A 27,713-nucleotide genomic window follows, 5' to 3' on the forward strand; every position below is an offset into this window, starting at 1 on the left:
TTTGTCGGAGTAAGGAAGAGAGAAACGTCTCGCTTGGGAAAATCAGAGAGAGAGTGTAAAACAAAGAGAACGCGTAAGAGCGCGTAAAGCAGAGAGTAGCGAAAACAGAGAGAGTCGGAAGTCAAGAGACGAGAAATCAGAGTATCGGAGAGTCAGAGCGTAAGAGCGTAAGAGAGTAAAAATAAAGAGAACGAAAATGAGTCGGCACCCTCTTTTCAAAGGTAGCGCGGTCACGCCCTATTGGGAGGTGTCCTTCCTTTGATTGGATCCTGGGTCTAAGGCTCACGTGACTTGTTTCACGTTTCAGAGACAGAGAAAGAGAGAGAGAGAGAGAGAGAGAGAGAGAGAGGGAGGAAAGATTCGTGTATACACAAAATTACTTATACATGTTTGTTCATATCACAATGAATGTCCTGGATTATTAATATCAAACATCTACGTATATATATATATATCTTGGGTACGTTATGATTACATCCCACTACAATATTATGTTAGAAGATATTAATTCGTTTTCTTAATTAGAGACAGAAACTTTCTTTCATGATTGAAACATCACTTCATTGGTTGGTAGACGTTCATCTGAGGACAACAAATAGTGACATTCATACATATCGCATACACATGTTTATTAGAATTTGATTATTTCCGTTATGTATCTAGGTGACCTCTGGCGAGACGTGATTTCGCAAACGTCCACTTGGGGTCGCTGTTGGTCCATGCTGTTCGTCCTTTGTGGATGGGTTTTGTTTAGTTCGGCAGGAGATAATCACCGAGCCACTTAGGCGCCAATGTCATAAACGGAATCGTAGTTGTTCCCCACTTTGTTGAAGTTCCTTTTTGCCTAAGAGCATCATAAACTGGGTTTGTTATCTGGGGACCGTAGCCAGGCGTCTTTTGATGCAGACCTTAGGTGTGTGTGCGTGTGTGTGTTAAAACGGGGTCTGCGCACACACACACACCAAACAATGTGGGATTCTGTTACAAATTAGAGTGGAGAGTTCCTCACTCAGAACTCCTCATTTCTCGATCTGATCCATACTCCACTACACAACATACAATAGGCCTTATTTGTTTACATTCATTTACTTTATTCAGAAGCATCTGCCACACTTGAGTTGGAAAACTTATCAGTACTCCATCTGCCATCCGGTGTACATTTTATGTCAGCATTGAGTTTACATAATACATCTCTTCCTAGTAGGTTGATTGGATATGCTTCTTTGCATTTTCCCAGAGAAACCTTGAGTCCTAATTTTTTCATTAGACAGGGGGGAGGTGAGCACCTTGTGGGCCAATCACTGAGTGTGTGGCACCTGTATCAATTAAAAATTTCAAATTTTGTTGACCATTTATGCTAATTGGCACTACTGGTTCTTCATTTGCCATTGTTGAGGCAACCAAACTTAAATACTCCCCCCTTAGGTCTCCTGGGCACCTTCAATACCATTCTTGACTCTTGCAATCACGATTTTTAATTTGCCCAAATAACTATTATTTTCCATTTTAGACCAAATCAATGTGGCTTTTATCAGTACGTCACAAATCAAAGTCCTGCCATTTCTTTCTTTTTCAAGAGTGAATTTTAGGCCTTACACACTTGTCAGGAGAGACCCCCCAACAAAGCATAAGATCTCAAAGATCCAGCGAAATTGAGAGGAACTTAGACCCGTGATCTCTTTTTTCTCTCAATAAAAGCCATCATATGGAGATTTCAAAATTTTTCTCCTTTTTCTCCAGTACTAATTTACCCATGATTACATCTTACAATTTCCCCAATGTACTCTCAGCTTTAATACCTTGCTCTCATTTTTTCTATTCTCTAAAAAATGTCTTTCTGGAGCTCATTGTTTTCTAGTCTCCCAGAAAGCTCATAAGAAATGTCTTTCTGGAGCTCATTGTTTTCTAGTCTCCCAGAAAGCTCATAAGAAATGTCTTTCTGGAGCTCATTTTCTACTGTTTTCTTAATTTTACAGTCTCCCAGAAAGCTCAGTTTTTACTTTTTATTTAAAAAACGTCTTCTGTTCAAGGCTCGTTTTCATAACAAATATCAAAGCCCTCAATTTGAGGTTCATGAATAATTTACACTACTTGTCCTTGAACGAAGCTCATAAATTTTACCATTACAAATTTCTTTCCCTGTTGATTTTTAAGTATTTCATGCTTTATCACATTTTACCACTTTTCTCTAAACACTTTATTTTACTCTCTCTGACACTGTACGGGCTGAGGTGTCTTTTCCCTACTTTCTTTAAATACACACACAGAAAATGTATTATCTCTTTACAATGCAAAGAAAAGACCAGTTCTGCTCACACTCACGATGAACCAAAGAAGGGAGGGGGTGATCATTCCCCCACCTGCACTCGACACTCATAATTCTCTCAGTTGACCATACACACACACATAGAAGGGGAAAGGGAGGGGTGTTAGACACACTCACACTGACATACACACATACTCACGGCAAGACGCTCCTTTTTTCTAAACTTACTAAACACACACACACACACACACCACTTTCAACATTCAACACAATTCTCATCCTGTCTCTTTGTACACACACAGTGCTCTCCTGGAGCTGTATTTTTGTGCGTGGGTCTGAAGTTAAGCACAACCTCCTCATTCCAATCAAACTCCACCACTAATTTTTTTCAAAGTCACACCTTTTTTTCTCTTGGACAGTTCCAGATCATACTTCGCTGCTAAATAGTCAATTTTATCGACCAGGAGAGGAATAACCTTCTCTCTTTCCCAAAAAAAACTCTCTTTTCTCCATGATCACCTTCACACGTAACTCTCTACACTGCCTGTGGTCCACTTCTTCATTTTGAAACATCCCAAATGGTTCCCTTGGCAACCATTCAAGTCCCATTATTGCTTCTGACACCAGACTGTCAGACAGTAAAACATTCATTACAGGCATTAACAAACTTTTCGTCCAAATCATTCTTATTTTTTCTGGCAACCTCAAACGTGGAAACATAGCATGTGACAAATGTAGATTACGAAAGTCTGTAAGCCTCCACAATTTGTTATTTATCAACTCTGTAGACTGCCAACCCTCTTTACCTGTTCTGTCCCTGTAAGTTTTTTCAAGCCAAAAATGAGTCCTTATTCCTTGCGTTTCTACTAGTAAATCACGGTTCCCATCCACAGTGGACATTTTACATTAAATTTCACACCAATAAGCCTTACTGACAAATCACTTCCTGCCTGACGGTCAACTATTTTGCTCAACCACGGTTTGCTTGAGTAAATTAAACACTCACCATTCCAAAATTCAGTCAGTCTCCACACACTTGTCTGCCAAATACCAAATGACTTGCCTGAAGCTTTAGGTTTAACATAAACTGCTCCTACAGAAATAACTTATTTTTAAAGACTTATAATCAATGCAATTTCTAGGCTGAACATATTCTATTCCCATCATATTTTCTATTCATTCTTTAATACCCTTAATCTCTTAATTCTACCATTCCATAATTTTCATCTGTTCTTGCTACAACAACAGTATTATTGATGGTCTCTTAATTGTAGCCCTCCAGTTGTTTACACGTTCTTGTAATTTTGTATCCTATTCTTCTGTAAATTACCAAATTAATCAAGATTCTTCTAAAATTTCTCAGTTGTGTTATTGTTATTTCATAAAACACTAATACTAATGTATTATAATTATGTATTATGTATTATAATACATAATAATTAATACTAATCAAAGCAGGCCTTCCTGCTGGTCGCATTCTCTCACTTAATTCATAGACAAACAAACACACAACACTTAACTTTTGGTATCTTCTATGCACATTTTTCTCTCTCTTTCTGTGCACTTTTTATTTTTTCTTCTCTTTTATCTATACTTTTCTGAGCTCTTTCTCTTTCTTATTATTACTTTTTATTCAGCCAAGGGTTTTTTAAGTATTTTAGTCTTTTTATGCTTGCGGCCTTTTTCCTGAGTTTCCACTCTGCAGTTGTGTAAGTCTCAGCAGCTTTTTAAAGGACCAACAACTATATTTTCATATTTTGAAATTTTTTAAGGCTGTTTTTTCCTTTAACCTCCTTTTTTTTCAAAAGATTTTTAATCATGCCTCTCTTCCAACAAGCCTTCTTTACAGCAACTTCATTACAACTTTTTGTGGCAGAGAGAGACAAGCTCATCAATATGCAGAATTTATATGAAAAAAGGCTCTGCTTACCCATTTTATGATGCGCGCTACGATGAGGTTGGTTCTCTCACCCCCAAGGCGAAATGCACAAGTTCTGGTGCTGATAATGATCTTTTGCCACCGGTCGGGGTCTCTCAGAGTCCCCTTAGGATGGGCCACCAAAATGTTGTTACCACAACGTATTAAACTTATATTTAGTCTAACTATAATACTTGAAAGAATAAGTTCTAATAAAAGTTTTTAGTTCTTAAAAAAATACTTGAAAGACGAAGACAACCTCTTGGAAGATCAGCAGGCTCTTTATTTTCTTAAAGCATTGGAGAACAATCACAGAAGGCCTCCTGCAGAATCACTCACAATGACAAACTGGAGACCACACTTTACATACACTTTTTGGGGTGAGATCATCTCCCCCCTCCCATTTTTTAAATTAGGTTGCATTCCATAGGACCCCAATTAAATGGTACCCTTGTCTTCTTAAGGATGCAGTATATCATAGTAGCCCAACTAAGAAGGTATCCTTACCTTCTAAAGATGTCTTATATCACACCGTACCAGACAGTCCCATGCTACACCATTCTTTTTTTTCTACAGAGTTCAAGTATCCCCTTGACCATTTTAATACTTTTTGCCATAAAACTTACTTGTTTAAAATAATTCTCATGTCTTTATATCATTTGTTTATTACATTCACATGTTTTCTATATTATTTGTTTATTGCAGTCACATGTCTGTACATCGTTGCCTCTGGGGAAAAATCCCATGCCTGATCTATGAATAAGTCAATTCTCCATCAGAGCCATTAAATAATATGTAGTGTCTTTACCTATCTAATTTTCAGCTTAGACAAGGCCATCTTCACATATTATACAGCAGAATTAGCTAGAATTAACTATTATTAAGGTATTATGCTCATTGACCCGCCGTAGGTTCTTGACTCTGAAATGGAATCTGAACTAGAAGTTATAATTCCATACAAGAAAGTTGCACACACAAACAAATAACCTAGGATTGGTTTATTAGTTGTAATATATATGTATAATAATATAATGTAATGAATATTAGACATTCATATAATGAAACTGATTACAGCGATATATGAGGGAACAGGGAGATTAATATATGAGGGAATTTCTCTATGATAATTACCCTAGATCCTATAAAGGCAATTGTTTATCCCAGCAAGCATTTCAGAACCAAACCATGAGCCATGACAGACACGAGACCATATGACGTCACATATCCGGAGATGGACAGTGAGCATATCGCTGACGGTGCTTTCTGGCACGACTTCCTGGAGGATTGCAGACACGGGCCTTGTAGGTTGCAGCCGCGGGCGTTCCTTTTCTCCCCAGGCTTTCAGACGCAGCCATCGGAGCTGGTGGCTTTCTGAAGGTCTCTGTGGGGATTCTTTGTCATTGCTGATCTGCCACCTTGTGAGAGACAGTCCAAGCAGGTCTCTCCTGGGCCTCATCTCAGAAGGTCATTCTGAGGTTGCGTGCGGCCTTCTTTCGTCGTTGTTGGTCCGGAGGCGTTGTCATCCGTTTTAGGTCAGAGGTCTAAGGTTTCCATGCTCTGGGTGTGGCGTTGAAATTTCGCTAGGGTTAAACTATAGCTTTTCTTAATCTATAGTTTCTATCTGAACAACATTAATTTAGAAAAATCTGGTCTCTCTGGAACACGAGGGGCCCAAGACTGTTGAAGAGAGCCATGAGAGAGCTCAGGAGAGCTCTCTGACTACCCTATCTGAGAAGCATAAATTTTCTGTAAAAATACATAATACAACATCATAGACCTCAAATACAAATATCAGCCCAGGTATGTTAAAATCATTGTCAGCTTTCTACTATGAGCCTTCCCTAAACTGCTCTGAGACATGGATATACAGACCTCTTATGTAACTCCACACTCTCAGAAAAAAGATACCAAATTGTACCTTTCAGGGTACAAACACTTGTCACTGGGGTGGTACCCTCAAGTGTACCTTCACATCTTCTGTACCTTGAGTAGAGGAACTTAATTGTACCATATAATATTGTACCTTTTAAGAGGCAAAAATGTACCTTAAAGCACAAACATGTACCCTACAGTAATGGTACAAAAATGTACCCCCAAAAAAGTTACAAATTTGACTCGTTAGGGTACAACCCCAGTGACAAAGCCATTTTGTTCCTTTAGGGGTCAAAACTGTACTTTCACAATACACCATTTTCTTTTAGGCATTAAAATTACAGAAGATAAACTTGCTATTTTTATTGATTCAACAATACGTTTTAATAACTTATTCCATACTTATCTATTGTTTTTGTTTCATTACAGAATACAATATTAATAATAATTTTTTTAAAAATCACACATTATTGGCCATATGGCCAAGAGAATCATTTCATTTGTATGCAGTAAAGACAAAAAACTAATAAAACCAACTACACAAACATTGTATTGGTTTTAGTAAATCAGATAAAACCAGTCACTGCAGTAAAAGTTTCCATTAAACAGGAGCTATGATAAATACATTTGTTGAAACACCAATATAACACTTTGTTTTAAATTAACACTAAAATAGCAGTTCTAATAGGCCCTTTAGTGAAGCAAATGGTTCCATATAGAACCCTGAACATTTGAAGAACCTTTAGCATGATTCAAGGTTTCTTTGCATCATGAGAGGGTTCTTCAGATAGATGGAGAATGTGTGATAGATAGAAAGAACACTTGAATCACACTAAATGTTCTTCAATGTTCAGGGTTCTATAAAATAACCATTTTCTTTACTAAAGAAACATAGGACCATCAATTTTATTCATATTTAATTCATTAAAGTGTCCTTTAAACATAGCTCAGAAACAGTAAAATATTGCAACACAGCAAATTCTAATCCTAAAAAGGAGTGGACAGCAACATTGTTTTATCAGTTCACAAGGTTTTTTTCAGCAGGAGTATCTAGGGTTCACATATAATCTGTCCTTAACAGTATATGTATCAAGTGCCTGGTAGTCAACCTCATCACCTGGGGAAAGGACAGTCCAGTCAGCATCACATTTCACCCAGTATGAATAATAGTGATAACAGAAGGAAACTGGAATTAACAACTTTCCACACAATGCCCAGTCTGTGTCAATGTTAACAATATACTTAATTTGAAAAAACAAAGGAATTGAAAGAAACAACTTGTTACACGCTGGAGTGTTATATCTTCAAAATTTACATCACCTATACTTCTCACACATACTGAGGGACTCCTGTAGAGCTGAAGGCAGAGCTCTAAACGGTATGCTCACACTATTTCCAGTAACTTTCTCATACTCGTTCTCTCTAAACTGCAACAACAGTTCATTCATATTTGGAGCTGGAGAAGGACTTGCAACACCTTTAGATCTTTCCTCTTCATTAACTGGAACCTGTGACTCATCTTCAGTATCGAATGGTAATACTGTGTGCTTATGGTTGCGGTACACATGTCGTCTAAAAGACTCATACTTTGAAAATATTCTTGGACAGTCATTAATGCCACAAGTTATTGTAAAATTTGCTTCATGCGCATGAATAAGACCAATATGCTGAATTAATTTAACAAGCGTAAACACTCTCCGAGAGCATTTGGGACAGCAAAACGGACGAGGAATGGTTGGCAGGGATTACTCTAAAAGGTTGATTAGTCTAGTCACTGTTGTAGGCAGAGGCTTGTCCCCTTTCTCAGATATTTTCAGGACATACTTCTGAATGAACGCCAGAGTATTCTTCAAATGAGACGGGTAAGCCATGTTGAACACATAATAAGCACAAAATGCTGAAAGAGCGCCTTCCTCCACACCGCTAGCTCGGCAGACCTCCAAACCATCAACTTTGACCACTGCAGTGACTCTTCTAGTGAAGACAGATGTCCACTCAGTGTCGTCTGGTACCTGAACTGTTGGATATGGTGATGATGGCTCACCCTAAAAGAGTACAAACACTGTAATTGTTTTTCAGTCAAAATTATACATAAAAAAATAACTGTGCAATCTATTTTTCAAAATACCAACTATATGTTTGGTCAACAAATGCTCCTAGGAGGCTTTTACACCTTCCCAAAACATGGAACAACAGACAAAGCTATGTCATATGTCATAAAAATTATGAGATTATTAAAATTATATTCTTTTAACTTCTTTATAAAAAGTAAAGTGGAAGGAGGAACATAAATGTGTTTTATAATTTTGTAATTATTAAAAGTTAATTTTGGTTTTGTAAACTTTTAAGCATGGAGATCACAATCTTTATTTGACTTAGGAACATTTCCTGAAGAAAAACTTAGTGATTGCACAGATTAAGCTATAAGCTATTATTTTACTGATATAGAATGATAGATCAGACAAAACTGGAGGTAAATAAAAAATCCTTGACACAAAGCTTGGAAATTCTAACAATTTGATATTCATATCAACCACCAGTAAAACAGTGTAAAAACATTACCTGAATTTACAAAGCATAACATCATATACAATGTCATAAAAGAAAAGAAACCACCTCACCTCTCCAAGCATGATGTAACTGTCAAGTTTCTCCCTAAACAAGGACGGCAACATCAGAAGGGCAGCTCGGAAATCAATCCCTAAAAAAGAGCATCAATTAAAACAAATGATAATAAAAGTAAATAAATTAGGTATCTTAAAAAAATTGAGATAAAGACTACATTTAAAGAGCCCTTACCCGGAAGATCCTCAGTGAGTGCATCTTCTCTTGCTTCTTTGTGCAGTTTTGCTAAGGGTGATTTTCCTTCAGCCAGTCTAAGCAGACTGGACACAATATGGTCAAAGCCAACTTGAAAACGGCGGCACACATTCATTGCTTTATGAAGGCGACCCATTTCCTGATGCAACTATAATTAGACAAACAAAAGAAAACTAAATCAGAAGTTAATCATAGATTTTAATATACATTTTCAAAGTGCTTTATGAGCAACTAAACATTTAGATAAACATTAAATAAGTATATACTGACTCCATGTGGACTTCTAAGAAATGGGTATTTGTTGACGGCATCCTTCACAGTTATCCCACCAGCAATCTCATTCCTTCTCCAGACAAATGTCCTTCTCATTTGCTCTTCTACAATGTGAGCATCTGGCTGTGTCCTTCTGTATTGGTCCTGCAGGACTTTCACATGTCTGTCTATTGAGGTTTCATCCTCCCCAATAGCATTAATATCCTGGTATACACAGAGAGAAATAAGTGAACTGACAACAAAAATGCAATGTCACTGACCTATTTTCTAAGCCCTTTCAGTTTCATATTTTCATCTCTTGCATTGAGATCAATAAGTTCAACAACTGGTTCATCTGAGTCTGAGTTGAAACTTGAGTCACTAGGGAGCAAGCCTGAGAGGAGCCTTGAGTCTTTAGTAGGTAACCAGCCATAAATACCCTTAAGTCTGTATCCCTGCATGAAGTAAAAGCAGCGTTTTAAACGAAACAGAACACACCAACTTGTAATGGTTGGTTAGTTGGTAGTTTATCAAGGTCATAAGCCAGTTGCACATCAAAATAGCTAACCCAATTAAACCGTACATAAATTGCAAAAGAAGTGTGATCCATAAAATACTAAAACTAAAGCTAGATCTGACAACCTGAAGATGTTTTTCATTTTGTCATCAAGCACTTATTACTGCTTGTAGTATTTCATTTTTTGACAATCATCCAAGTCATTTATAGACAAGTTGTAAATTAGTCCACACAAAGCCCATATCCAAGACACTGACTTTACTTGTCTCCACCTTTCGCTACAATTAATTGTCTCTGTTCAAGAAATTAGAGAACATGTGTCTCTCACCATGGGCCTCTCAGTTCGTTTGCAATTGCTTGCTTCAGGTTGGTGGGGTTTCTTTGAATGGCCAAACCTCTGTTTAATTATTTTAACTTCTTCATCATCTACCAGTGGAACCCGCTCAAATTTGAACTTCCGTTTCAGAGACATGTGCCACGTGTGCTGTAAGAAAAGAAAAATGTGCTTCCAAACTGAATTACTCAAAAACAAGTATAAAAAAAAATACAAGTACAAGATTAAATCCACTATTAGACTTAACTCACATATCCATTCCCCTCTTTGTCCTTCAGAAAAGGGTACTTCAAAATCAGAGCTTTACATACTTGCACATACTCATTTGTAGATGGATACCTGTGAAGCATAATTTAAAACTAAACAAAGGAATTCAAGTTTATAAACTGTAGTGAACTAATAACAATAAGACCTTAGACTACTTAGTGTATGCTAAAATACCTACATGCTGTATTGAGCCATGCTCTCATACAGAGTTCTTATAATTTTGTGGCGATCCGAAGACACAATATTCCAAGCATCTTTTTTGTAAAGTTTTGTCTGAACAAATCTAGGGAATTTTGGAACAACAAAAATGGCAGGAAAAGTGGCTGATGGCCTGTAATAAACAAGAAAATAACAGATAAATCACACTCTGTAGATGGAAACACACAATAGGTATGTCAGTCTTTAAAAACAAATCCCAACTGCAAGCTATGATATGTGAAATTTGTGTATTCATTTTTTTTTTTTTAAGTAACACTACTTTTTTGTTTCCACATTTTGCTGATAGATGTATTTATACCATTTTTCCCACCCCATCAACCAATATTTGTGGTTCATAAATACAAATAAATTTACAAACACATGCCTTGGTCCAACTGAGGACTGCAAATGACTCTCTAATGACACTGGTTCAATGGTTAAAGTCACTATTTCCTTTGACTCTTTTACAAAACTGTGAAATTTGGCTTGTTTTTTGAAAGAGCCCTCAAAGAGATATGAAATCATCGACTCCGTGAGACTACAGTCAACTGCTTCTCCATCTACGTCACTGTCTATCATGGGGAAAGAAAAAAAAATTAAACAAACAGAAATCCTCAAACGTTTAAACATAAACGATGTTTATGACACCATGGGTAAACAACACAAACAGATGGATCAAAATGATATTTCTGGGTATCTGCTAACATCTATAGAACTAAAATCAAAATTTGACTGACACATAGCATTTAGGCTAAAATGCAGCTTAAGCAAGCTACAGAACAAAGCCTATTGTGCAATTTATTAAGTGAGTAAATAATTAATATAATCATAGTTCTATGTAAATTAGCCCTTGGTTAGCCACAATCGTATATTTAAGTTAGCTATCCTATTTGCTATTGACAGACCTATGGCAAGCCAACTTAGCCTAAAATGACACCTTCGATACAAGTCCTAACTCCATTTTTACTAGTAAGAACTCTAGTTCAAGATCCCTCTAATGTAGTTTACTAGTAACAACTCCCATTTCAGATATCAATTACAACATTTTTTACTAGTAAGAATACCGACCTATGTATCCATAATTAAATTCTGACTAGTCACCTTAACAGGAGGACATATCTTTAATGTAATTCTGTCTAGTCATAATTCTCCATTCACTTACATTGAATTTCACCCTCTCATATCCGTAATTACATTCTTACTAGTAAAAACTCCAATTAGAGATATCTGCAATTATCTTTTTACTAGTACGTTTTTAAAAAAATAAAAGCGAGACAAATGCTCAGTTCAATATTAGGTGTGTGCTTTAATAAGCTGTATTTGAAAAGGCGCAGCGCTGGGGGCAGGTGCTTACAGCAGCTCTCAGCGTTTGTTTCAGGAAAGCGCAGTGTTAAACTGTATTTTTTAACAACTCTACTGATGTGAGGAACGGCCATGATGTTTTCCTTCCATTTCGTCTTCCCGTGTCCGGAATTCTCGCTGTTTCTCTCTTTATGCTTCTCGTTTTATATTTCTTGGGGTTGGTCTCGGCTTGTTTTATCGCGTTTCCGCTTTGCATGTTTTGTAATAAAGCCAAATTGCTCGCGTCTATCTCTAGCCACTGCTTACGTCCAATAAGCAGCTGAAACTAGGCTTTCATTACATTGATTTCACAAAAGACTGGGAGATGGAATTCCCTCTGTCGGTTGAACACCGCGGTGGAACCCAGTCCTTCTCCCTTTCGCCACCTTCCCTTGCATACGGCGTATGTGTAGCCCGTTACATATTGTAAAAAAAAAAAAAACATTTTAATAGAAACTCAAGAAACATCTTGAGTAGACGCCATTTACTCGTGAGAACTTTTCAGTTATCAATTCCTTAATTACAATAACATTTCTAGGTCTTGCTGCTTCTTGTACCTCAGTTTACTGGTCTAAATAAATGTAGCTCCCCCTCCCCCGCCCCTGAACTCTCTTCCATCAGTAACGTTTGTTGCCGCCAAAAATATTTCAAAGCTCAGTTAAGACAGCAAAGTTATCTTTAAAGATAATTTTAAAGTACAAAGCTTTATTTTTGATAAAACTGACTGTTATTTAATCTTATATCAACTGAAATGTTGTGTGCTAACATAGAACGGGAACGGTATCTGTTATCACTAAGTTAACTTGCTATCGCTACCTTAGCTAGTGATAGAATGGCTCCACTTCGGGTGGATAATGTAAGAGAACCAACCAAAGACCGCGTGGCAAAAACCAAACAAGCCACCGACATTTTTACCGCTAAGTTTGGCTCATTCGCCAATTAAATGAACTATTACTACCTTAATTCTCAAATTCTAGAACACTTTGAAGTAATATTACAAATATAATATGGTTGCATTAGCACCATGAACATTGCACAAAATACACTAAGCTTTGAATTTATTTGCCTCCTCTTCAGTAACATCGATGCCAAACTGAATTAGCTCCTTAATAAGATCTCCAGTTGTCAGCGTCCTGAGCTCCATTTCCAGAATATTCCAAAAAGTGATCTCAGTGCTATATGGCGAATCACTATTACATTTCATATCCCTCCGCAAAGCGGGAGTGAATAGGTTAGAATGTCTATCCGCCAAAACTGCTGATTTTTATATAGGTCCATTCTGTTATTTGTGTCAATGATTAGCTAATAGATTTTTGTTTAGAATATTTTTAAAAATGAGATTTTTCTATTTCACCATATGTTAATTTATTTATTAATAACTAATTCAAATGATGTGAATTAAGTGCCCATATAAAGGGAATTTTCCTCACACCTTAAAGATGAATGTAGTATAGAAACATAATCTAAGTAAGCATCTCTACTGTTCACATACTCTCCATAAATGAAAAATTAAGCAGAAAAACAATCCTTGTTGAATTAAATGTTTTTGTGATGTTCTGAATGCCAACACACACACACACACACACGTGTATATACATGTATGTATTAAAATTTATCTCTGAATGTATATTGAATGTAATGTAAAAGCACATAAATAATAACAAACTTCATTAAATAAATAAAATATATTAAATAATATAATATTGGAGTGCTATTCAAAGTTTTATCATCATCATCATCATTTTCTTCTCCGCTTCTCCATTTCAGGGTCGCGGTGTAAAGTTTTATGTATATGAATATTTTAAAATATGTATTGCAGTTATTTGTTTAAAGATGAACATTTGCAATAGAAAGGTACAATTATGCACTAGCACTTGAAATTTTTATAAATGTACCTTTCTTATTTTTCAAAAGTACACAATTAGACCTTAAAGACCATCATTGTACTTGGGAGGGTACAGTTACCTTAAGGAACAAAAAGGGACCTGAACAGTACCTTTTTTTCTGAGAGTGCATAGGAAACACATTGATGGCGAATGCTAATGCATTTCTCTTTATTGGTGAATCTGTTGGAATTATTGGTGATTTTAATTATGCTATTAAGGTACAAGTTGCAACTCTGGTGTTTGAGGCCTGGTGAATTAAAAGAGAATAATATATTATTGTGAGAAACAAATATATGTGGTTATGCAAATTATTCCCTGCATCCCTGCATTTTAGTTCATACACCATGCCTCAAATTCTTTGTACTGATAATCACCTTCCTGCATTTGGGCAATTTAGAGTCAGTTATGTGGTCGGTTCTAAGTAAAGGGAACAGTGGAATGCTAGCCTCTAGGGGTCAGTGTTAGTTCATGAATGTTAGGATACATCCCATAGATATATTCTATAGCTTATCTCCACAGAATTATTTGCTACATGGACACTTTAACTGCCACCTGCTCCGCAGCAACGTTTCTGGTGTAAGTTCCTAAATCAACCAAAAGCTGTAAGTACCTGTAATACCATGGCTACTGCTGGTTGTTTTGCCTGCTGGAAGTGTGGCATGTTTAGTTTAACCCCCTTTTCCACCTCTAGTTATAATGAAAGTGGCTGTGGCAGCTAGTTAGCTCTCTGGTGGATAAGGTGGACCCGCTAGAAGTGTGCATCCGGGGCTTATTATTATTAAGGGATAAACAGTGAGATTCATTGCTAGCAACTCTGGGTGTCTTAGGGAGAGTTGGCAATAATGATGTCTGATGCCATAATCTGCTCTGCTCCCATCCCATCCCATCCCAGTTATAATTGTAGGAGATTTCAATATCCATTCTGAGAAGGCAGATGACCCACTAAAAAAGGTATATACTTTAATCCTAGACTCTGTCGGTATTACTCAAAATGTAACAGGGCCTACACACTACTGTAGTCACAGTCTACATTTAATTTGGACACTAGGTCTTAACATAGACAAACTTAATATTATACCTCAAACCGCAATACAGCAATCTCCGACCATTACATAATTTCATATGAGTTATGTCTTAGCCATAATATATGTACGTCCCTTCACTATTCTATACATCATTAAATAAAACCATCTACCACCCTACAAGAAAAGGATTAAAAGAAAAACCTTAAAAGAAAAAGGATAAGAGAGGAAAAAGCTCACCCAATCGTACAATGATAAAACACATACCTTGAAACAAATAGCATAGAAACTAGAGCTGAAATGGCGATCATCCAAGCTGGAAGTGTTCCACTCTGCCTGGAAGGACAGCTTTATAGAGTATAAATATAAAGCCCGCTCAGCATATCTGGCCTTGCTACAATATCTACAATAAAAAATATAATCCTCTTTAATGTGTTTTCCAGAACTACAAAAAAAATCAGGCAGGTTCTGAACCACTTATTCTGGCAACTCTCTCAAGATAAGTCCTTATGAACTTTTTTAATAATAAAACTGAAAATATTAAACAAAAAACTCAACCCATAGTATTAAATATGACCTGGCTATCATATGATGTGGCTGATATAAAACAATGTCAGGATTGCTGAGCGGACTGACGGAGTGACATACTCGCTAGAACACTATGATTTTTTTATTTACACTATAAATAATAAAGCAGATACACCCTTAGATAACCTGACATGATACTAGACAGAGAGACTTTGTTTAGCTCTCTCTAGGTTTCTCTGTCCTGTTCCCTCTTTATCTGTCAGACAGAAACAGACTCAACCTAGACATAGAACTAGACAAACCTGGACACAGAGAGCTAAACAAAAACCTAAACAAAAAGAGCTAAAGATGCTAAGCCAAGACAGAGAACTAGACATGGAAGAGCTAAACAGACAGAGAGAAACCTAAACTGAGTAACATACAGGACAGACAGACAGCAAACCGACAACAATGGAGCAAGGAACAGACAAAACAGAATGACTGTGGAAACAACAACAGGAAATGAAATGAATGACCGATAAGAGGAAGTGAGACAAGGGAACTTAAATACATAACACAGACAAGACACACCTGAGACAGATAATGAGGGGAACAGATTACAAATGACACTGACGAGGAAGAGGAACAGAGGCGGGAAATGGGTGGAGACAATAGCAAACAGAGCCATATGCTAAGAGAGCACATGGCAGGGAAAACAGACACGACAGGACAAGAGCGTGACAGATGCCCCCTTCTGAACGCGCAACTCCCGGGGCACGTACACCTAGACCCCCCAAGAGCTGGCGCAGGAGAGAGCACGGAAAACAAGACAACTAACTAACGGGTGAAAAGACTCAGGACAAGACAGGTACAGACACAGGAACTGGGGACACGACAGGACCAGATACAGGGGACTGGATTCGGGACATGACAGGAGACTGACAAAAGGGAGTGATAGGAGACCTAACAAGAGGCTGGACAGGTGATGTACGAAAGGGAACAGAAGACAGGACACGGGACAAGACAGGACTAGAGAAGGGTGACAAAACTCTGGACTGAAGAGGGGAACATACTGGAGACAAAACCTGGGTGGGGACAGTAGACCGAACTGGGGACAAAACAGGAACAGAAATGGTAGACTGGACAGGGGACAGGACAGGGTGCTTGACATTGGACTGGATACTGGACGGAGACCGAGACTGGACAGGCGTAGACATGGATGGGTACAGGGACTGGACATGATTAAAGACTGGGGACTGGAATCGGGACAGGACAGGTGACAGGACTGAGGCCGGGTACTGGGACAGGACAGGTGATGGAATGGGGAACTGGGAATGGACAGGGGACTGGAGAGGAGACAGGAGACAAGATGCTGGGTAGAAATGGGGACTGGACAGGACTTGGCAGGGGAACTGGGACTAGGACTTTACGGGGGCAGACACAAACACGGTGACAGGGACAGGGACAGAGACAAAGGCAGACACAGGTACAGGGACGAAGACAGAGACAGGAACCAGGACAGGGACGGACGGAGGATTCAAAATAACTGGAGGGTGCCCAGAACTGGCAAAAGTCTGTGGGGCTGTCAGAGAAGCCAGCCTGGGCACAGCTCTAGGGATCGGCCCCGAAATCCTTGGGACCGACCTACGGACACAAACTGAAGCGGCCGGGGCCATAGTCACGAGTGAAGAAGCGACCGGGGCCACAGTCACGGGTGCAGAAGCGGCCGGGGGGGGGGCGTCATCACAGGAACCGGAGCGGCAGGGTTCGCCACCTTCACGGGAACAGGAGCGTCCGGCTTGGCTGCCTTCGCGGGCACAGTCACAGGTGCGACTGAGGAAGCCGCCCTCGCAGGAACAGGAGTGGCGGTTGCCGCCAACACAGGGACAGGGGCGGCTGAGGAAGCCGCCTGAACGGGAACAGAAGCATCCGGCTTGACCGCCTTCGCGGGAACAGGAGTGGCGGAGGTTCCTTCAAAGGGACAGGAGCAGCTGAGGAAGCCGCCTTCTCAGGGACAGGAGTGACTGAGGAAGCTGCCTGCACGGGAACAGAAGCATCTGGCTTGACGCCTTGTTGGTACGACAGTGTCACAGATCATTTTTTTGAAAAGCAACGGAGGGTAGAATTTACGTATAAATAAACCAACACATTTTATGATATAGGCCGAAACTGAGCTTCCCCTCCTTGAAAGACCAGCATCCACTCAAATATGTTATTGATTATAAAACTCTTGTTATAAGAGCATGGTCTAATCCTGTAAACCTGTCAAATTTACAACCTATTTCCTATTACAAACAAACACATCAAGACACTGGCCTTCTACTGAATTTAGAAGACTTCATCCGGGGAAGAGCTGTTTCAAACGAACTCTGGATAAATATTCTAGTTAATGTTTGGGACTCCGACACTTATTCGGAATACGAAAATATAGTTGTTCGTCCTTTAAAAAGCTGCTGAGACTTACACAACTGCAGAGTGGAAGCTCAGGAAAAAGGCTGCAAGCATATAAAGACTAAAATACTTAAAAACCCTTGGCTGAATAAAAAGTAATAATAAGAAAGAGAAAGAGCTCAGAAAAGAATAGATAAACGAGAAGGAAAGCTCATTTGTTTAGTGCAGTATTAGTAATGACATTTTCCCCTTAGTTAAAGGATGTAGAGCTAGAGGTTCAGGGACAGAAGACATAAAATGAGTGCTGTTGTCCCACTGAACTTGCTATCGGGTTTGTTGATAAAGGGGCAGGGGATGCCAGTGTTTTAGTTAGATCTGCCAGAATCCCTCACCACACTCTGACAATATTCATTCATTCATGGTCTGTAACCCTTGTCCAGTTCAGGGCTGCGGAGCCTGGCAAGTATTATTGTGCACAAGGCAGAAACACACCCTGGAGGGGGCACCAGTCCTTCACAGGGCAACACACCCTCACACCTATGGACACTTTTAAGTCGCCAAGCCAGCTACTAACATATGCTTTTGGACTGTGAGAAGAAACCAGAGCAATTTGACTGCGACACTACCTGCTGTGCCACCGTGCTGCCCGAAAACATTCTCTATATTCCATAAACACACTCTGACAATATTCATATTCTCTATAATCCATGAACATGCTCTGACAATATTAATAATTTCTATAATCCATAGACACACTCTGACAATATTCATATTATCTATAATCCATAAACACGCACTGACAATATTATTATTTTCTACAATCCATAGACTCTCTGACTATATTCATATTCTCTATAATCCATAAACACACTCTGACAATATTCATATTCTCTATAATCCATAAATTCATTGTTTCTTCATGTACTCTTTACAGTATTGCAGCACTTTTAATATTTTCTTATTATACACATACTATGCACATGCTTTGCACGTGCCATTCTTTAAAAAAATATTTCATGCATGATCATGCTTTTGCCCTGTTTCATGTGTTCCTGCTCTGTCTGTGTCTGAGTTCCCTTGTTTGCCATTTGCTAAGAAGCTGTGTGTAGATGCATGTTTCTGTGTTAAAGTGGGTTTTTGTACGTCTACATCAGTTCATAGCATTTTCCTATTTGTTCCCGCCCGAGTTCAGTCCTGTTGGTTCTAGTTTGTGTTTTCTAAGTCCTACCCATGTTTATTTTCAGAGTTTATTTGTCTTTGTAAAAAATTGAATCTTCATCCGTGTTTTCCTTCAACCTTGACATGAACATTCTTCTGCCTTCCTGTCTTTTGTTTGGTGATGTTAGGGTTATTTTCTCAGGATTTATACAGTGATTTACTCTGAATGTATACAGTAATTTAGAAAAAGATGCCTGTTTAAATGTTTTCTTGCAATCTCTCATTGTATCATTCACTTTCTTTCATTCTCTCACTTTTATCTCCCTTTTTTTGGGGTTGAGTGAACAGTGAGACTTATTTCCTGCTTGTGACTGAATTTATTCCAGTAACATGGTGTTCATCAGTGAATACAGAGACATCAAGCACTATATTCTACAAGTCAGTGCACAGATAAACACAAATAAATAAATAAAGCTGGACATTAGCAATCAATATCAATATATTTCAAATATCATCACATTGAACAAAGTCATAAAATTCCACACCACAGCGAAAGTATCTCAGAAAAAGTATCTCAGTGTTAAAGGTTCAAACAAAAAGTGAGATATGCTAGACTTGCCAATTTTCAGTGACCACTTCACAAAATCTTCCATAATTAACATAAATTAATACTTATTATTAGCTTGCACTTCCATAGCAACATCACAGATTTAATACACAACATACAGCACAATTCCTCTTTACACAATAAAATCTCTTCTAGTTATTTCACTTTGATTAGGTATACAGTTTTTCAGTTTCTAATTTTACACACAATGTACGCATATGGTACAGTTTTCTCTATATGGTGCCATTATTTTTTTATCACTTTATTTAAATGAACATTAAATTACATTAGCAGCACAACAGCACAAACACAGAACACTGTTCAAAGAGTAATATGACGCTGCATTTAGTCGTGCTTAGAGGGAGAGTGTAATTACTCCATGCCGTCAGGTGAAGGTTTTCTTTATTTTTTTTGATAGTAGTGGAACGTTTACAGTTCTGTCTGTTACTGGTATAACCCCCTGTCTCTGAAGAAAGAGAGCAAGTGAGAGGGAGAGAGGGATGAGGGATGTAGAGTTAACAATATGCAGAGAAATGTGTAGACACAAAAAAGGTGTCCATCACTGCATCACCAGAGTACTGCCAGCTGTCTAAGTTCTCAAGGTAATATGTAGGGTATTGAAATGTATCTGCATTCTTAATCTCAGAATCTATATCAGCATCCTCTACAATATTCCACTGAGACACAGGGAAATGTTTTTGTATTATCTGTGGTTTAAAAACTAAAGGAACTACTGCATTATTTTCTGCATTCTAACTATTTCTTACCATCAGTGACAGAGATGTTACACTCGAATGTGATTGTTCTCATCCATCCTTTTATCAAACAAGATGAAACATAAAACAGTAATGTATGTGTAATGTGTTACAGGATCATAATCCTATGCTTAACAAATACCAAATGCACAAGAAATGCACAGACTTCATGAAAAGAATCAAATAATAAATACTCACGCTCCTTCATCCCGAAGCAGAGAGAGGAATTTACTGACTCTGTACTCCTGTTCCATCTGGGAAGGGAAACACACACCAGAAACCTGATCCATACTGAAACACACTGATTCATGACAATTTACATTCATTTACAGTGAGAATGTTCTAAACATATTTCTCCAATCCATTTAAATTTGTTCAGATTATAGATTAAGACTGAGGTGTTTATAACTTCATGTTTTCTAAAGTCTGATAAAAATATCTGTGTATATTAGCAGGCTGCAATTATCTGACAAAAACTAACACACATGCTTACAGTTATTCTTAGTGTACATGTTACCATGACAACAAGCATGTGTGAAAGTCCAGTCAGGGTGAAGCTGAAATTGAGGGTGAGGCTGAGTGTGAGGCAGAAATTGAGTTTGAACGAGATTGAGGGTGAGGCTAAAATGAGGTTAAGTAAGATTGAGGATTAAGGAGAAGCTCAATGTGAAGTTAAGTGTTATTGAGGGTGAGGGTAAGGCTGAAAGTATGGTTGAGTGAGATTAAGAGTGAGGGTGAAGCTGAGACTCAGACTGAGGGTGATTAAATTATTGAATAAATGTAAAGTACCTGGAGTGACATTTCGATGAGCATCAGGAGCTTTTTGATTCCAATCCAAACTCTCTTCCCTTTCACCTGCTGGGCTATAGTAACCCTCTCAGCATCAGTGAAACTCCCCAGTAACTGTATATACAAAACAAACACAGACAAACACAAACAAGATTTGTGTATAAATACATGTACTGTCAAAATAGGCATTTACTTTTAAATAAATACATAGAATGATTATTCAAAAGATTAAAGACAATTATCTACACTCATTTTCAATTGAATTTGACCATACTCTGCATACTTTGTTTGCTCCATTTGCCACTGCTCTCTAGTGGTCAGGACCTGCAGAGAGCAGGTTCCAACAGTGCAGAGTAGGTATTAAGTTGTGATGTGTAAACACTGCAGAGCTCTGATTGGCCAGAGAGACCTGTCAATCATCACAAAATACAGAGCTCTAGCACAAACCTGTCACTTGTAAAATCTCAGAAGTTACAGCAGCTTTCACATTTGTTTTTACCCGACTCACAGCAGCAGCTCATAACATTCCCCCGAGGGATTTTGAAGAGGTTTAAATGCTTATTTGGTTGGTAGCTGACAAAAATCTCCAGCAAAAGCCAAATGTGCAACATGGAAAACTGATGTTTGAGAACTGGGGGTGAAGTGGTTTTCAGTCCAAAAAACAACAACAACAACATGCCAATACACAATGAGTAAACAGCACTTGATTACCACCATTGTGGTAAATTGTGGATCGGAGTGGAGATCTGGCAACCCGTTTGGCTGTTTCTGTACCCGTTTGGAAGCTGTTTTGATCGCTCGGGTTTTCCTGTTTACTCGTTTCCATTGTTATTTCTATATTTATATCTGTTTTTATAACCTACTAACCATCCATAGATCTATCTTTTAGATTGTCTCCGCAGGAATATTCATTACAGAGGCACTAAAACTGCCACCGGACCCTGGAGTAACGTTCTTGGTGTAAGTTACTAAAATTCACTAAAAGCGGTAAGTACCTGCAATTCCATGGCTACTACTGGCTGTTTTGCCTGCTCAGAGTGTGGCATGTTTAGTTTAACGCCCTTTTCCACCTCTAGCGATAAATATAGTGGTTGTATTTGTAGTAAGTGTCAGCTAGTTAGCTCTCTGGTGGATAAAGTGGACCAGCTAGAAGTGCGCATCCGGAGCTTATTATTGTTGAGGGATAAACAGCGAGATTCAGTGTTAGCAACTCCGGGTGCCTTAGGGAGAGTTAGCACCCCCACGACTCCGGCGTTAGAGCCCTCACAGCGGGGTGAATGGGTGACGTCTCGGCGTCATAGCCGGAAAGCTAAGGCTGATGCTAACGCTGAGGCCAAAGCTAGCCCACCGGGACACCACGCTCCTCCGATTCGCGTGTCAAACAGGTTTGCCCTGCTCAGCGAAGCACCCGCTGAGGAGCCTGTTAAGAGTGCTCTGGTTATAGGAGACTCTATTGTTCGGCACGTGAAATTAGCTACTCCTTTAGGGGCGCCGGCAGTAACAGTTAGCTGTTTATCGGGAGCCAGAACGCCGGATATTAGTGGCAACCTTAGACTGTTAGCTAATAGGAGATATTCGAGGGTAGTCATTCATGTAGGGGCCAATGATATTCGTCTGCGGCAGTCTGAGGTAACTAAGGGTAATATTAGAGAGGTGATTAAACTGGCCCAGACGATGTCCGATGCCGTAATCTGCTCTGGCCCCATACCAATGCGGCGTGGCGACGAAGCTTACAGCAGACTTTGGGCGTTAAACTGCTGGATGTCCAAGTGGTGTTCCGAAAATCAAGTGGGCTTTATAGACAATTGGTTACGTTTTGAGGGCAAGCCTGGTCTTATAGGTAGGGATGGTATCCACCCCACGCGGGAGGGTGCTGCCTTACTTTCTTGCAGTATAGCACATAGTCTTTTAGTTAGTCAGCAGAGTAGTGTAGATAGCTGCTGACAATCCAGAGCCGGGACCAGGCCGCAGACAGACAGGCTAAACCGACCGTCTGCGAACTGTCTTGAGACGTCACCCAGGTTCAACTGTATTGAGACTGTCTTTCCCCCGAACTAAATGTAAAAGTAGAAAAACAAAATCAGCCTGTTTCAGCAACCTAATCAATATTAAATCATACACAACACCTAGCAGCAACACCTCAGAACTAAAATTTGGGTTACTCAACATAAGATCACTAAACTCAAAAGCACTCATCGTAAATGATATTATAAGTGATCATAAATTCAATGTTTTCTGTCTCACGGAAACGTGGGTTAAACCAAATGAATATTTAGCACTAAATGAAGCCACCCCCCTAGGCTATAATTATGCACATAGCCCAAGAATATCAGGCAAAGGAGGTGGAGTATGTGTAATTTACCAAAATACCCTAGAAATTAGTCTTAAACAATGTGACACCTTCTCTTCTTTTGAGGTTCTCTCCACTATTATTACAAATCCGGTCACAAAAAAGGACGCATTTTTATTATGCAACATTTACAGACCACCAGGGCCTTACTTAGAATTTCTGAAAGAATTCAGCGATTTTGCTACAAACCTAGCGGTGTGCAATCATAAAGTTATAATTGTAGGAGATTTCAATATCCATTTTGAGAAGGAAAGTGACCCACTAAAAAAGGCATTTACCTCAATCTTAGACTCTATTGGTATTACTCAAAATGTAACAGGGCCTACACACTACTGCAGCCACACTTTAGACTTAGTTCTGACACTAGGTCTTAACATTGACAAAATTAATATCTTACCGCAATCCTCAGCAATCTCCGATCATTACTTAATTTCATATGAGCTACGTTTTATCCATAATATATGTAAGAACCCTCGCTATTCTACAAGGCGTATAATAAAACCATCTACCGCCCTACAATTTATAGAAAACCTACCAGAACTATCGACCCCAGTTCCAACTCCATCAGACCCAATGGACCTAGATGTACTAACTGATTACCTAGAAAATACCTGTCGATCTACTTTAGAAAAGGTAGCACCACTTAAACATAAAAGTATAAGACAGTACTTTAAAACAAACATTACGAAAACTAGAGCGGAAATGGCGATCAACCAAGCTTGAAGTGTTCCATTCTGCCTGGAAGGACAGCCTTATAGAGTATAGAAATGCCCTCACTAAAGCTCGCTCAGCATATCTGGCCTCGCTGATCTCCCATAATAAAAATAATCCGAGAGCACTGTTTAGTGTGTTTTCTAGAATTACAAAAAAATCAAGCAGGTTCTGAACAACTAATACCAGCAACTCTCACCAGTAAAGATTTTATGGACTTTTTTAATAATAAAATTGAGAATATTAGACAACAAACTCTAGCCACAGGATCAAATCCATCCTGGCTGCCACCTGATGTGAATGAAATAAAACATAATATAACTGTAAAAGAAAGACTTGAAACCTTTTGCCCACTCCCACAATTAGAACTAAAGAAGATTATCACCTCCACAAACTGTACAACTTGCACACTTGATGCAATTCCCACAAAGTTGCTCAAAGAAGTACTACCAGCTATTATTGATCCTCTTTTAACTATAGTAAACTCATCCCTTAGTCTGGGCCATGTACCCAAAGCTTTTAAACTAGCAGTTATTAAACCTATGATCAAGAAACCAAATCTTGATGCTAGTACACTGTCTAATTACAGGCCTATTTCTAATTTGCCATTTCTGTCTAAGATCTTAGAAAAAGCTGTGGCCCAACAACTTAGTTCATATCTACATAAGAATCATATATATGAAAAATTCCAATCTGGATTCAGGCAACATCATAGTACAAGAGACAGCTCTAGTCAAATAACAAATGATCTTCTTCTTGCCTCTGATCAAGGCCACGTATCCCTGTTGGTGCTTCTTGACCTAAGCGCAGCCTTCGATACAATAGACCACAATATTCTCATAGAAAGGTTAGAAAACATGGTTGGAATCACAGGGACAGCCCTATTATGGTTCAAATCTTACTTAACGGAATGTTATCAATTCGTAAAAGTAAACAATCTAAATTCAAATTATTCTAAAGTAAGATTTGGAATTCCACAAGGCTCTATTTTAGGACCATTATTATTTACATTATACATGTTACCGCTAGGCACAGTTATAAGAAACCATGACATTAACTTTCACTGTTACGCAGACGACACACAATTGTATATTTCAGCCAAGCCCGATGACAAACACAGATTAAAGAAAATAGAGGACTGTGTAAAAGACGTGAAAGGCTGGATGTTGCGTAATTTCCTCCTCCTAAACAGCAACAAAACAGAGGTCCTGCTTTTGGGTCCAAAAGTGACAAGAAATAAATTATCAGACTTAATTTTAAATCTAGCTAACTTTCCAGTTAAACCTGGTTCAGCAGCAAAAAATCTTGGTGTCATAATTGACCCGGATTTATCATTTGATCAACACATAGGTAGTATCACTAGGACAGCTTTTTTACATCTTCGCAATATTGCTAAGATTAGAAATGCCTTATCCCTCCAGGACGCAGAAACATTAGTACATGCCTTTATTACTTCAAGGCTTGACTACTGTAACGCACTACTGTCAGGATGCACCAGCAGCAATTTAAGAAAACTTCAACTAGTTCAAAATGCTGCAGCTAGGGTCCTCACTAAAACTAGAAAATTTGAACATATCAGCCCAGTTTTATCATCACTTCATTGGCTGCCTGTTAAATTCCGCATTGACTACAAAATTTTGTTATTAACATATAAAGCTCTACATGGGCTTGCTCCTGAATATCTTCAAGATACAATTTCCTATTATGAGCCCCCACGTTCACTCAGATCACAGAATACTGGATTTTTAAATGTTCCCAGAATTCAGAAGGCCTCAGCTGGGGGAAGAGCCTTTTCTTATAAAGCCCCCCAACTCTGGAATGATCTTCCAGAAAATGTTCGGGACTCAGACACAGTCGCAATCTTCAAATGTAGGCTAAAAACTCATTTGTTTAGTTTATCATTTGGTAGCTAATGCTCCCCCATAGATAAAGGCGGCAGATCCGGGGGGTCCATGGACACAGGGAATTATAGTAAACTGAGATGCTGGTGCTGTCGTCCCGCCGCTTCTCGCGATCACTCAGGTTTGTTGACGGTGGAGCGGAGGGATGCCAGTGTTTCAGGATGCTCCCGTGTCTGTGTGTCCTCCTGGTTCTCTCCTTTTAGTTAATGCTGTCATAGTCAGATCTGCCGGAGTCATTAGCCACACTCTGGAAATTTTCATATTTTCTACTTTACAAACACAAAACAGTTCAAAACTAATTCCATCCCTTTACATCTTTCCGAGTAAACGACTGCCCACCTGTCTGTCTGGACACTGATGGATGACTGTCGAGATCCTCCTCCACGCTTCAGACCAGCTGCCCACACTCCAGCAACCACCAAGTGCCTTGAAGCTGTCCCTACACTGAAGTTCTCATGGACTACTAACTATCATCACCAGTAGATTGACCAGAGGAGGATGGGTCACCCCTTGTGAGCCTTGGTTCCTCCCAAGGTTTCTTCCTCAGCTGGGGGAGTTTTTCCTTGCCACTGTCGCCCCTGGCTTGCTCACTTGAGGGTTTTACATTTGTCTTTACATTTCATGTCAAATCTTGTCTTACTGGAATTCTGTGAAGCTGCTTTGTGACAACATCAGTTGTGAAAAGCGCTATATAAATAAATTTGATTTGATTTGATTTGATTCAAAGATCACGGTTCATGTTAGAGATGGGGATATCACCGGCTCCATTTCACTGTGGTGCTGTGGTAGTGGAAATGTGACTAGCTAAAAGCTGAGCTGTGTGAAGTCAAGTCAATTTGCACCAATTCCATGCAGAGAAAATGACCCATAACACACCATCACCACGTCAGTCAGCTTTTCTCAGCTGCTGATAATAATAACAATTATTATTATAATCTTTTAAATATATGATGAAATAATACTTATTTAGAATACACAAAATAAAGAATTATTTAAGCTTTTTATTTTATATTTGTTGATCTAATGCAATATTATTTGATGTGAAACCTACAAAAACCTTGAAAAATATAAATAAAAAAATCAGTTAAGTAAAAATTGCTCAAAAATAGTATTTTATCTTAATTTGAGTCATATTTACTCATATTTACATTTTTACATATTTACTTTTTTTTATCAAATTGTTGCATGCTTATTTTATCTTTTATTACTTCCTTTATTACTATTTCATTGTACAGGGAAACAAAGCAAAACGTTTCTTTCCTGTGCATATACCAATATAACTACCTTGAATCTAAATTTCTGGTAATGTTGACTTTTTTTGGGGGGTGGGGGTTCACCAACGTCTTGCAGAGAAGAGTGTAGAGTGCAGTAGAGTGTCTCCTTGCAAATGTAATGGCCTCATTTACATTACACTGGAGGCAAGAAGAGCTATTCACATCTGCCAAATGGCAGTTTTTTGGGATTTAAAGGTATAATTGCCAAATGGCAGCGGTTTAGTAGTTCTAGTGGTAAACTAATAAAAGTTTCCTTATAAGAACTCCACTACCGCAAAAAACCTGATATTCTTCCCCATCCCTGGAGTCTCTCCCCAATCAATAGAACCCTTTTTATTCTCCTTGGTGACTTCAGTCTTCTAAAAAACAAGTTGCAGTCATCCTGCCTTGAACAACTGGTGTCATCCTTTGACATCATCCTCAACCAGTCGCCTCCGACTCATAGAGCTGGCAACACTCTGGGCCTGATTTTCAGCAGACCTACCTCTGCACTGGAATTCACAGTAACTCCCTTTCACTGCTCAGATCATCACTTTCTTCCTTTCACACTCTCCCTGCTCTCCCTTTCCATATCAAC

General features: G+C 38.7%; 2 protein-coding genes across 5 annotated transcripts in view; both read right to left on the bottom strand.

Moving 5' to 3' along the window:
* Window positions 1-6,484: 6,484 nt before the first annotated feature.
* Window positions 6,485-12,900, bottom strand: LOC136665124 (sterile alpha motif domain-containing protein 3-like). Of its 2 annotated transcripts, XM_066642702.1 has the most exons (9): window positions 12,602-12,900; window positions 10,830-11,016; window positions 10,425-10,577; window positions 10,231-10,318; window positions 9,974-10,129; window positions 9,147-9,353; window positions 8,856-9,024; window positions 8,678-8,757; window positions 6,485-8,101 (listed from the first exon to the last, which is right to left on the bottom strand). In XM_066642702.1, exons 2-9 carry the CDS (start codon window positions 10,967-10,969, stop codon window positions 7,802-7,804), a joined length of 1,293 nt encoding a protein of 430 aa, XP_066498799.1. In that variant the 5' UTR covers window positions 10,970-11,016; window positions 12,602-12,900; the 3' UTR covers window positions 6,485-7,801. The 2 variants fall into 2 exon arrangements, with proteins under 2 accessions (XP_066498799.1, XP_066498800.1); XM_066642703.1 differs by lacking the exons at window positions 10,830-11,016; window positions 12,602-12,900 and having other exon boundaries at window positions 10,231-10,338; window positions 10,425-10,535.
* A 6,214-nt stretch (window positions 12,901-19,114) lies between these two features.
* The window catches only part of nsfa (N-ethylmaleimide-sensitive factor a), a 28,924-nt gene continuing 20,325 nt past the window's right edge, over window positions 19,115-27,713 (bottom strand). For 2 of the 3 annotated variants that reach the window (XM_066642155.1, XM_066642153.1), the window contains exons 19-21: window positions 20,901-21,014; window positions 20,310-20,365; window positions 19,115-19,822 (exon numbers count right to left, since the gene is read on the bottom strand). In XM_066642155.1, the coding sequence (XP_066498252.1) occupies window positions 19,801-19,822; window positions 20,310-20,365; window positions 20,901-21,014 (192 nt within the window). In that variant the 3' untranslated portion in view covers window positions 19,115-19,800. The remainder of the gene's footprint in view (window positions 19,823-20,309; window positions 20,366-20,900; window positions 21,015-27,713) is intronic. The other variant, XM_066642154.1, reaches the window with a different exon arrangement.

Source organism: Hoplias malabaricus, chromosome 13, assembly GCF_029633855.1.
Source record: "Hoplias malabaricus isolate fHopMal1 chromosome 13, fHopMal1.hap1, whole genome shotgun sequence".
Taxonomy (NCBI): domain Eukaryota; kingdom Metazoa; phylum Chordata; class Actinopteri; order Characiformes; family Erythrinidae; genus Hoplias; species Hoplias malabaricus.

Bases quoted from the DNA above. Each gene is read 5' to 3' on its own strand.
- LOC136665124 (XM_066642702.1), bottom strand. From the start codon at position 10,969: ATGATTTCATATCTCTTTGAGGGCTCTTTCAAAAAACAAGCCAAATTT. The intron at 10,578-10,829 runs GCATGTGTTTGT...TGTTTATTACAG, and splicing joins CAGTCCTCAGTTGGACCAAG to GCCATCAGCCACTTTTCCTG. The intron at 8,102-8,677 runs GTGAGGTGGTTT...GTACTCTTTTAG, and splicing joins GTTACATCATGCTTGGAGAG to GGTGAGCCATCATCACCATA.